Raw genomic sequence first — 12,679 nt, 5'->3', positions numbered from 1 at the left:
CACACAGCGGCCTCCCTCCTCCTCCACTCCAGGTCTGAGCCAGCCCTGGGCGGTGCTTCCTGGAGAGGGCGCCTGGCCTCCCTGGGCTGCTTTAGAATTGGCATTAAATCACACAGTGGAGTTTTTCCTGGTGGTGATTCAGAGACTCCTCCCTGTGAGGGCCTTTAAAGAAGCTTGAATTCATTTTTCAGGCAAACATTGCAAACAATTCTAGAAGCTCTTAGAGTTCTTATGTTTAAGAGAGCAGAGGAGGGCTGGAAATTCTGAGATCACACTACCTTGTGTCTTCTATAATGTCATCGATCAGCTTCAACTTCATTTCAGCCAAGTAGCTTGCAGGAATTTTACCTTGTATCCCTGATTTTAGAGCCTCTATGTTTGATTGCTAAAGAATTTGGAAAGAGAAGACATGATTGGTAATTGTGCATTATGCCATTATACCCAGGAAAGATTTAATTTTTATTTCCAAGAAAAGATACACAAAAAGCCTTAATAACAGAAAAGCCAATGGTTAATTTTTTATATTGAGTAATGCTTACCATAACTCAGCACTGTTTATTTTTCTTCAGAATACAATCAACACTGATATGTTTAAATAACAGGACAATCCTTTAATATAGTTTTGACCTTTGAAATCATGTAAAAATGTATATATTTAAAAAGTAAATAAAACACAATCAGTAAGGACAGAGTACCCAGAATAGAACACAGAACAGAAACAAATAAGTCTAACTGTATTTCAGATGAGTAATGTAATTATACTGAACTAGGACAAGTAACTTTTAAAAACAGTATTTTGATTCTATTCTCTCTGTTTCAAGGAAAGAAAGAGCAAATCCTAATTGGGTCTGTTTCTCATAGTGGAATATATGGATTTTAGGATTAAGTGAGTAAATATATTAAGGATAATGGAAACCAGGTTTTTCACTGTTGGAAAAGGGACTTATGAAACAGAAACAAGACTAGAATAAGCCCTGTAACATTCTGATGGAATTGGAGGTGTCCTAATAAACTCATTTGCTCTTAGTATTTTGATAAACATAAAAATAAATATATATATGCACATGTGCGTGTATGTGCAAGTTTGTCTGCTGAGAAGCAAGACATCTCTGCAGCAGTGAGCAATCTAACACTCACGTCTTGTTTCTTACATGCCAGTCCCACTAAAAGGCACCAGGGCTCCTTGGGGAAATGGCAGTTTCAGGGCTAGGGCAGGGAAAATACAAGATAAGCCCAGAATATAGTGTGTGTCACCCAGAGCATTTGCTAACAGAGATTGAAAGCGTGCCCACTATGAGTCAAGAGTCCTCAACATTCTGTCCAGATTAGCACGGAATTAGCACAGCTTGGCAAAAAAAAGTTCAAGTTTGCAACAAACATGGAAAATATCAGACACTGGTTCCTTTGAGCCCACCTCTTCCCACAGTGGAGAATTTTCACTCCATTAACAGCAAAGTGTTCCATATTGTTATTGGAATGTTATTGTTATTGGAGTGACCTATTCTCCATACTTCACAAATTGTGACACACACTGTGAGTTGTCCCCCCACACACACCCCACTGTGATATTCTTCCTACATCTTCCATAGTAAGAGGCCTTTTATTGGCCATATGACTGCACAGGCATAAGACTGCATCTCCCAACTGTTTTGTAGTGAGATGAGCTTGTATGACTGGATTCTGACCAATGGAAAGTGAGTAGAAATCAGTGCGTGACTTCTGGGTCTTTCCCTTTCAAGGAAAAGTCCATGTCATCTTCTCTCCCTGATTTCCCCTTCCCTCAAGCTGGCAGGGGAGTAGTGGTGAGCTGCCTCTTCCAAGCAGAAAATGTTACCTCCTCAGTGATCGCAGAACAACAAGATGGAAAGAGCCTGGGTCCCACCATCACTGAAAATCCACACTAGCCTTGGAACACCTACCTCAGCTGCTACTAAATAAATAGTTCTTACACTGCGCACCACTGTATTCTGAGGTATTGTTACACTGGTATCGTTTACATCCTAATTAATGCATAATTTTCTCTGTGAAGAGGAAATGTAGAAAAGATAAACTTACCAGACGATCTGCTACAGCTAGCAGAATGTTCACTGCATCCAGGCGATGACTAATATCCTCCCAGTATGAAGTCAGGGTAACCACTGGCTTTGTGTGGCTCCAAGGCAAGTAGTAATAGTAATTCCCTGGTGTAGAACATTGAAGGCCAGTGAACAGGGGACACTAAAAGAACATGTTCATTGAAGAGGTGTGCTTGGAGAATGGCTTGGGGGTGGTCTGACTCTACTTTTATTCAATTAAGCAAATAGGGATAGACAGAACATTTTTAATCACTCAGTCTGTTTTGAAAATCTCTCCAAAATACCTTAGTGAATGGGGCACAATAGCCCCTGGATCTTTTAGTCATCCAGCACTGTGTGTCTGAACATCACTGATGATTCTAGAACATGGCTACAGAAAATACGTGGAACCTGAGAAGTCAGAGTGCATGTGCTTGTCTCTGGAAACTATTATTTTAAATAAATACTTCTGTTGGAAATGAAGCAAGAAAAACTGTTGTTCTTGTGTGTGTTTTTTTAAACTTTAGCTGATAATACAAGGTGTGGTATTAAAGACCTACCATGTGTAAGAATTATTAGCCAATAATTTTTAATACTTTTTGTATTTTAAAACTTTTAGTGCAAATATTAATTAAAAACTGTGACAATACGGTCAGGACATTTGGTCAGAAATTCTTCCTTCCTTCTCTAATATTCTCAAACCATTTGTCAGATACACTTAATAATTTTCAATGCAACTCTGGAGAAGACAGAAGGAACTGAAGGTTAGAATCAAGATGTGGCTAAGGTCCTCGTGTTGGTGAGAAACAGAAGACCAGACACTTGATTTTCCAGGGCCTGGCCAGGTTTCCAGTCCCTTCACCTCAATGACTCAGTCTAAGACTTGGGGCCAGGTAGTACAGAGGTGAGCATAGGCAGGTATGGTTTAGGGGAACGCAGTGTTCAGCAAGTCTCAATCTTGTGATGCCACAAAGCAGAGCCAGAGCAAAAGGAGCAGGGCAGAGAGCACTGGGGTTCAACCCCCGGCAAGGGGCACACAACTTCTTGGTCTGATCAGTTACCAAGGTGCCTGCTCTCCAACCACCTTTCTTCACCTTTAAACCTTAAGCATTAAACCTTTTCCTTCCCACTAAGTATTTGCTGGGGCTAATGGCAGCCAGAAGGAGAATATGCTGCGTGTGTCTTGGCCTGCGGTGTACCCACTGTAAGTCAACAAGGAAAGGAATGGTTAGTGTCAATCTTACCATCAAATATGGCCCGGCTATACTGAGTGGTTGATGCCAGAGGCTTACAGGTCGAATCAAACTTGTTGCCATAGTTTCCAATGCTGACTTCAAATTGAATGGCCTCACCAACATCTTGCAACATGGTAGCTGAATGGAACACAGCAGACAGGCTGTACTTCCTCCTTCGCTGGTATTTCTGCAGTGTATGAGCAGAAACAAGGTTAGTAAAACTACTTTTGTTATAAATTTCATGTGGGTTTCTGGTGGGTTATTCTAAAATCAATAATAGCACTGAATTAAATGCCAGTGGGAAATTTTCTTGGATCTATTAGTTCCCCCTATACTCATAACAGTGGGCAAGGATAGCAGTACCAGGATAATCATTGCAATATTGATTGAAATAGAAAAAAAAAAGAAAACAATATAAATGTCTTTCTATAGGCACTGCTTAAATAAAGTAAGTTGATGGAATGAAAATTCATCAAATGACTTACGTAGATCCATATGTGCAATATGGAAACAAGGTATATATTTTTAAATGAACCCATTAAATATATGTTTACATATTAATATTGGCATCTGCATGAAGAAAGTCTGGAAGAATAGAAATATTGTTAACAATACATTAGGGAAATTTGAGGGATTATGGCTATATGTATTCCTAACATCCATTTTAACTGCTTGAATTAAGTATTTATTTTTTTAACCAGCTATAATAGTAAACACTTTTACTATCAGACTTAAAAATATGTGAAATTAGGTGAACTTATTTTTCTGAAACAGAAATGAAACATTGCTTCTTCCTCTTTTTAATTACAGGTTTACTGAATGTATATGTGTGAGAGACAATGACAAAGGGCAACAACCACCACGCTGAGGATCTACCAGCTCAGCGGAAATGGCCCTTTAGGCCTCCTTCATTTGGGCCCATAAAATTTCTTGAATCCATACCCTGTTCCAAATTTTGCTCAGATAATATGTCTCTTTCTTTGTATGTCATCTCCCTACTGATCTTTGGGTACCCTGGCTTCTTCAGTCATGTAGTGACAAGCAATGGTTTAAGCTTGTCATTTTGTACTAAGCATTCTGCCATTTAATGTTGCCCACATCGAGTCTGTTCAGTATCCATTGGTAACCCAATGGTTCACAGTCTCTGTGAATGCTTGGGTGAGAACATAAGTGACTGCTATAGGGTAGATACTTGGCCTATGTGCTCAATTGGTAAATGTGTGAGACCCATATTCAATTTGATGATACTCAAATTGCTTGACAAATTTCTCACCATAGCAAGTTTAGTTCAAAAGCTCCCAGAGAAAGAACTCCCCACTCTACAGTCCATCAGTTTCAGATTTGGAGGCCACAGAGATCTCAGACTTTGGTATATGTTGATTTCGTTGTTGTTGTATTTGTTTTCCATTGTTTTTACACCAATTTGTGTACCACAATCTAAGGAGTAAAATGACTAAGATGCTCATAAAAATTACTTAATCCCTTTAGGATGTTTATTAACTGAATTTCCTTTCCTTCATTATTTATTCATATCATGGACCTATACTATATAATAAATCTATAAAATAAATCACAATCACTGTTGGGTCTTCTGACATGACACAGAATGTGGTCATTCATGGGCCTCCTCTGGTGGCGCAGCGGTTGAGCGCTGAGCTACGAGGCTGCCCACAGCCTCTGCAGCGCCGGTTCGTTCCCCGGCGGCCAGTGAGGGTCCCAAAAAAAAAAAAAAAATAGAATGTGGTCATTCATTTACAGAAGTACTCAGACCACCATTTCAAAACTTCCTTTTAAAAATTGTAGAACACACAAAACATAAAGTGCAACACATTAACCACTGAAGTCTATTGGTTAGCAGTAGCAAGTACCTTCACATTGCTGCACCTCCATCAGCACCAGACATCCACCGAACTCCTTCATTTTGTAAAACAGAAACCCTGTATCTATTTCCTCCTACTTTCAGTCTCTTAGAGTTGAACAGTGTCTTAGCTTAGTGACAGGAAATACCTGTCTTTGTGTGACTGTCTTATTTCATATCAAACCTCAATGATTAGCCATATTGTAACGAAAATGGGTCAGAATTTCCTTCCTTTTTCAGCTGAATAGGATGTGTTGTGTTGTTGAAAATAAAGTGAGGCATATTAAAATGTCTAAGAGTTTTTTTAAAACAAACACCCCATTGATCAGGCAGCACAAGACTTTGTGACATGGGAGCCCACACAGGAGCTGGGAAAAGACTTTCACAGACAAGATATTTTGATTGACTGTAACTTAAGTGGTCACCTTATTTGGGAAAGCCTCTTTGGCTATTTGTCATTTGTTGTCCTTTCATTTCTACTTCTGAAACTTGCATGTTTCCAGGTTTAGGTCTGGACTGCCAAGGCATTTGAGTTCCTTCAGTGTAATGGTCTCTGAGTCTGACTGTTGTAAAGTATGTGTGTGCCATGATGGTTTCTGCATTCATGTACCCATGGAGCTATGGGCTGCTGCTACCACACTCATATTTATACCACCAGATTTTGGGTTTTTTTCTTACACCAAGTCACTCTGCAACTCCAGCGGGGTGGGTGTCCTACTACTCAACTCAATGGACATTATCTACCTGGAGATTCCATAGATCTCACGGATTAGGAGCTTAGTCCCATGTGACTGCCCTACCTCAAATGCTGATTGCAAGTCCAGGTTGTCAGCTGAGCTCACATCTGATAGACTGTAAGCTGAAAGTTCCCACATTCGCTAATCCCTCCTGTCTTCAAGGGGGAATAGGGGCTGAGAGTTGATGTACTGTGGGCATTTGTGTAAGCATGCCCGCACATACTGGGGAACCTGACATACACCACATGCTTCTGAAAATGGAAATGAATAGTGGTGGCACCTACACCATTTGGCTCCTGTGGTCATATCCCATGACCACCCAATCTTCATTAACCAACAGCTTAGGGGTATCACTGTTCTTACCAGTTTTCAGCAGGGCATTAACATCTCGAAAAATGAAAAAAAAAAAAGGTCATTAACATCATCACCCCCATAAGGCTCTTTTAGATAGATCAAGAGGGAGTTAAAGGGCATTTGCTCTGACTTGGGTGTCTCCCCAACTCTGACATAGCTGACCCTTCAGTTCCTGGATGTCTCCTTCAGGTCCAGGGCAGTACAAAACATCCCACCACCTAAGACACCCTTTTCTATACCAAGTCTTATCCACATGTCAATATTTACCTCAACAACCAGCAGGTCATCACTTGAAATGGGCTCAAGCTTTTTATCTGGTGGTGTCTTTTCAAGAAAAGTGCTTAATTCAACCAAGATTCTGCCTCTGTAGGCAACTCCTTCTCCCTGAAAGACAACACAAGATGTTCATCTAGTTTTAGACAACAGCAAAAAGAACTCTGTCTTTAATCCAGCTATAAAAAGTTTCTCCTTCCTGTGGACCTACCCCACCCGCCCCCCTGCTGGATTCAGGTCTTTAGTATCTGAATGAAGAGCCAATACTTTGAGAAGCACCCAAAGAGAGCTGAGGAGTCAGAGATGAAAGGATTTGGCCAAGACTGAGATTAGAGGCTTTTAAGTCAAGCTCTGAATCTGGAAGGGATTCTCAGAGGCAGGGGGTGGAGGTAGGAGGGACTCTAAAACTACTCTACCCTTCTGCACAGGAGCTCTGTGTGTATCTGTGTTAACCTGGCTTATTTTCACCTCTCCTCAGAATAGGAAGGCTGCCATGTGAACAACTAGAGCAAGTCTCAGAGTGACGGGGTGTAAAAGAGGAAGCTGTTCTGGGTGTGGCTGAGCATGAAGATGAATAGTGAATACTCCTCCCAACACACTCAGCAGTGTTGGCAAGAGAATCTTCTAGAGAGGAAGAGAAAGCTTCCACCTCTACAACCAGTTCTCTGCCTTCCCCCATCCATGACTTTTTCTCTCTACCTTGGTTCCTTTTTTATTTAGCCAGGATTGGCCTTTGGGAGATAAATTTTAAAAACATTAGTTTGACTTTTAATGTGGTGGAAAAAGGACTTCCCATCTCAGGGTCTCCATGTCCTCATCCATATCACCTCTAATCTTTTGGCAAATTTCTGGAACATGGCACTGAAGAGCACAAATGCTTATTAAGAAAGAGCCAGCATGGACTAATGACACCTGCCTTAAATACAGGTGCCGTTACACAAGCACAAACCACCAAATCTGTTGATCTCCTAGACACTTTCCTATTCTTGTATTCTAAAACTCAAGGAGTATGAGAGTTCTATCCTTCAAATTTCATCAGTCATATGTTTTTGTGTGTATTTGGGGGATTCCCCTATATGTGAGATTTAGATATAGTCATTATAAGAAGGAATCACATTTAATCAGTGCTCATTAGCAAAAAAATCTCAATTGAGAAACTAACCTTTCCAGTGTTTAGTTCATCATAGGGATCCGGGAATCCTGTGTACTCTCTGGGGCTTCCATAAAGATTCAGATAACAAGGGCCGAATGTTGGGACAAAACCCACCTCTGTTTCTCCTGTGTTTGCTGAGAAATAACATGCTTTTTAGATTTTAGACTTTTAACACTCAATCTTTTGAAAGAAATGGTAGTTATTAATTAGTTGAGTGAGACTATTTTCTTCCAATTTGTGAGTTAGTTTTATTAGTGCACACAATAAGCATTTGTGAGACTTGCCATAGTTCTCTTTTCTTACTGCTACAAAACATTAAATTAAAAACCTGTTAGAGTTAGTTCAGGGAAGATTATGTGATTATTACAGAAATATAATACTACACAAATGTAAGAATAAGACTTTCAAGTTGATCGTCACATTTTTTGCAAGTTTATAATTGTCATTATAATAAACATGTCATTTGTAACTGGGATAAAATATTGTATTATTTGGGAAGTAATTTAAATGATATATATTAGATTAAGAATTCTTACCCCCAAAATGTCCTTTAGTCTCAAGTAGTTAGTATAAATCTGGCAGATGTTAAAAATACAAGACATTTAAACATTTTAAATGAACAGTTAAATGAACAGCCCGCCTATGGTTATAAGACCACGTGAGGTTCATAAACAACATGATGTCCCAATTCATGGCCTTCTATGCCTCATGAGCATGTAACTATGCTCTGGACTTTTGCTACCTGGTCTTAGCCAGACTATTTTCTAATGGGGGACATTGAGGAAAGGCAGAGCCTACAGGGATTCTGGGTGAATGGGCAGATATGCAAGCTCTTCCAACCATCTGAATGGCTCCCAGGTGGAAGAGGGATGGGTATACCTGGTGGGAGTTATAGGAAGTTAACTTTGGTTCATTCAGTACAAAAAAAGATCTTTCTATGAATTAGAGGTGTCAGACAATGGGACAGAAGAAATGTTGATGCCAATATTCAGCCTGTCTTTCAGATGTCATCAGGACAATTCCTGCTAAGGAGGAGAGAGTGGCCAGGCCACCTCTGTGGCCCTTTCCAACTCTATGTTTACCACTAAGAGTAAAAGGCAAATGTGGAATAGCAGGTGAGCAGGATGCTCATTAAAAAACAGCTAACAAAACTGCATGGACTTGTATTTTGCCATTTTTTTCATTATATGAAGCTTTCCTGCAGGTGTAGATGGGCTGGGGCATTTCACAGAGCGGCAAGAACCACGCATACAGGCAGATATTGGCAGAACTACAATCTCAGTGACAAAAACTGGGCAAAGAAACATTTAAATTAAAATGTAAGAAAGCTAAATCTGACAGCCTGTGATGGGACTTGGTAACACCCTGAGGTGCTACGTTTCCCAACTGTTTGGAAATCTCTTGTGAAATCTAAATAGGGAACAAGAGTTTTTCTAACAGAGATTTCTCTGACTCATGTTACCATTTTACCAAGCGAGCCTGATGAAAAGAATGACTGTTATTTCTGAACATATGAATTGGTATGGTTTCATCTGCTCTGCCTGAGGGAATATTACAAAGTTAACTGATCAGTTAGAAGCAGGGTTTATAGCCTTTTTGTGCTAGAATTTTTTGGTGTGAAGGGAAGGTATCTGGTGGGAATAGAGGATTAAAACAGAGATCCATAGTAAGAGAAGGAAATCATTTCTAGAAGATGAATTACAGAATATTCAAGTAAGCTTGGACATGAAAACTCTCACATTTAATTATGTCACATTATGGACAAATGGCAGCCACAGAAATCATGTGATTTGGCAAAGGTCCCTCAAGCTAATAGATTTAGGCTCAGATCTTTAATTTCATAGTTCAAACAAGTGCACTTTCCACTATACCATCCATTAATTCCTTTGTCCAGTTCTACCTCACTGAATGCCCTTCCTTAAAGGCCTGCCCAAAATAAAACAAAAATTCTTTAGCTTGGCCATTAAGATTTAACCTAGCCACAACCCACTTTTCAAACAATATTTTTACACCTCCTTCACTTCTCAGCAGCTCCCTTACATTTTGGACATCTCTAACTTGTTTATAATTTATTTTTGAACTTTAAATAGATGCTTGTCTCTGTGACTATATTATAAATTCCTTTGGTGGAGGATCTGGATTCAGGCATGTTTTATTTTGATGCTTTAAACACATAGTACTGGTTCTATCATGGAGTATTATGAGATAACTACTAGCTGGATACTTGAACAAATGAATGAAGGAATGAAGTATTACCAAATCTCCCAGGTTCATTGTAAACCTAAAGACTTTTTAATATTCATTTAGTCTATTTATGAGATAATGAGGTTGCTTTTCAAATATAAGTATGGGGCATTGTGCCAATAATATAGAAGCAGATGGTAATGCCTTATATTGAAACAGAGCTGCAGTTTGCAAAGTTTTCCCGTGTAATATCCCCTTACCCCCTCCCTATACCTCTTTCCCTCTCTAATCACTGGCATGGCAGGGATTATCACACCTATCTGAATGATGATGAACCTCTCTAGAGCTCAGCACCTTCATTTATTAGGGGGACAATAGCATCCGATGTCTTAGGAGAGTTGTGAAGTCAAGTGTGAGAACAATGAGCAAACTTGCAAAGAATGGCGAGTGCTGTGCAAACCAAAGGTTATGTTAGCAGCCTTTGTATTTAGAAGATGAAGACTTTCAGGATATCAAGTGGAGAACATCCAGTGTCTTCCCACCTAGAAGGCCATACTGAAAGTGGGGGCAAGTGATTTCAAACACTTAGGACAATTGATGGAATGCCCCAAATCTCTACCTACTGAATATAAACAATAACAACAAAATGTTACATTTTAACAATGAAGGCAAACAGACTGGCACTCAGCTGTGTGGCAAAGCCTTAGTTTTAAGTTTAGCCATGCAGGAGAACAGACAGCACTAAAACAAAAATTATTAGTCAAATAAAACTACTTTTGAGACAGCAAAATGTAAAAGCAAAAGGGTTCTACTGGCTATCAACTGACATTTTATTAGTAAGATAGTAATAGATTGGAAGATCTAGAAGATAGTAAAATTACAAAGCAAAAACCTGTATACGATCCAGCCCCAGTTCCCGAAGATGAGAAATCTATATAGTAAAAATACAACTGGTTAAACAACAAGAGAAATACGGGTATTATGGAGACATTAAAAAAGTTAAAAAAAATCCAATGCTAGGTAAGTGGTTTAGCAACATGAGAAAAATCCCCAGTTCAGACTTAAGCCAGACGACACTTTTTTTTAGTTTACACAAATACCACAGGCTAAATGCAAAATGGCTCAAAGCTTTGCGACAACTGGCAGAACCACTACACGTGAGACAATCTAATTTCACCAGCCCCAGGCCAGCAAAGCATTTGAGAAGAGCTGATTTCTCATAGTCAAAGGAGGCCTAGTGACATCTGTTTTTAATAGAACATTGAACTTGCCTGATGTCTGATTCAGTTGGGACAAAGGCAGAAAATTCAAGTTAACTTAGTCTGAAGCTGTGTAAGCAAAGGCTTGCAGTATCTAGCACATTCCTTGTTTCTTGAGGGGATGCCTGTCCTCATTATTTTGAGACCCTGTTACAGACTTTCTGCAGGGCCTGCAATGACAGAATACCCCAGACACAGGGGCTGAAACTACTCATAGCAATTTCTGCTATTAGTTCTTCTGAATGTCACCTCCATTCACTAGGAAAAAGACATACCACTATGTCCTGAACGATTATCTTTAGATAATTATTTAAGGATTTCCTGTTAATGATAAATAGATCTATGTCCATGTTGTCTGCTTCTTTATCTTTCTGTTATCTATAATATATATGTATAATATATTTTATATATAAAAATATACATTTATAGAATGATTTTTAACTACTGTTATCTTTATGAATTAATTTAGTCTTTATATCTGGTTCCCTCACTTATAAAAAGAGGCCACCATTACATCCATCCTTACTCTTTAATCCACTTCCTCCTTTTAACTCTGTCTTTTGTACTTTTACAATGTAATGGGCAATGACATTTATATTCTATTCAGAATTTTGGCTATGGGTGCAAAAATAAATTTTAAAAATCATGTTTATATTATAGCAACCATATAAATATTGTTCTTTGTGGTGAAAAATTGTGGGATTACAGTAGAATGCCCTCAGCAACTACCCCTGTGCCTGCAGCAGATAATGTTCAGATGGAATCTCTTGCTGAACATAATGCCACACATGATTTTATATTTGGACTATTCCTTTGTTCAGCATTTTATTTTTTTGTGGAATTTCTAATTGCCTTTTCTTGAGAGGAGAAATCTATGTCTTTTTCATCCTATCCCTAGTGTCTTCCAGTTTCTTTTTAATGCTGGGACTAATAATATTTTTTTCAATCTATAAATTCCCCTCTTGAACAATATAAGGATGAGAGGAAGCTTGAGTCTCCCAAGACAATATTTTGTCTCAAATTTTCTCATTTACTCAATATGTTTAAATTTTTAAAAAATATTTTATTTTATATAATTCTTACATCATTTTTCATTTTTGCACAATGTATGCATTTTCATTTTGGTTCAATATGTTTAAATTTATTGCTAAAATTACAAGAAGTTTTGGCAACAAAAATAAGCTATTGCTTGTTAATATTTAATTTTTTATCTTACTATCAGGATTCATCTCCTTTACTTCCTATGACAATTTCTAATGTAGCCCAGGTGTAGGCAAGTTGTACGGAAAATAACAAATGCAATGTGTATTTGTGATCAATGCTTATTAGCATGAAAACAAAATATACATTATCTTAGAGAGTGGAGATTATGTGATTTATTGCCACCTGACCTCCTTGTTCCTGTCAAGGAAGTAGCTGAGAAGGGAATTTTATTTTATATTTGGGTAGACTTGAGTCAATGTCACTCTAAAAATAAGGTCCAATTATAAAACAGCTAAAAGGGAAGAGTTTTGGATGGGAGCAAGAGAGCTAAGTTCTTCAATCTGTTGACTGCCTCAATTATTAATTACT

The 12,679-nt window shown here is 38.6% G+C and overlaps 1 protein-coding gene across 1 annotated transcript in view; it reads right to left on the bottom strand.

The window, feature by feature from the left end:
- MYOF (myoferlin) overlaps positions 1-12,679 on the bottom strand; it is a 129,989-nt gene that overhangs the window by 59,219 nt on the left and 58,091 nt on the right. Inside the window, exons 16-21 of the mRNA XM_054690408.1 lie at positions 10,741-10,779; positions 7,674-7,798; positions 6,506-6,622; positions 3,299-3,476; positions 2,056-2,180; positions 279-385 (exon numbers count right to left, since the gene is read on the bottom strand). Coding sequence (XP_054546383.1) covers positions 279-385; positions 2,056-2,180; positions 3,299-3,476; positions 6,506-6,622; positions 7,674-7,798; positions 10,741-10,779 — 691 coding nt within the window. The remainder of the gene's footprint in view (positions 1-278; positions 386-2,055; positions 2,181-3,298; positions 3,477-6,505; positions 6,623-7,673; positions 7,799-10,740; positions 10,780-12,679) is intronic.

Source organism: Talpa occidentalis, unplaced genomic scaffold (assembly GCF_014898055.3).
Source record: "Talpa occidentalis isolate TD23 unplaced genomic scaffold, MPIMG_talOcc4v2.1 talOcc4.8, whole genome shotgun sequence".
In the NCBI taxonomy this organism is placed as follows: Eukaryota; Metazoa; Chordata; class Mammalia; order Eulipotyphla; family Talpidae; genus Talpa; species Talpa occidentalis.
The sequence above is the reverse complement of the archived record's forward strand: the minus strand, read 5'-3'. Positions and strand labels throughout refer to the sequence as shown.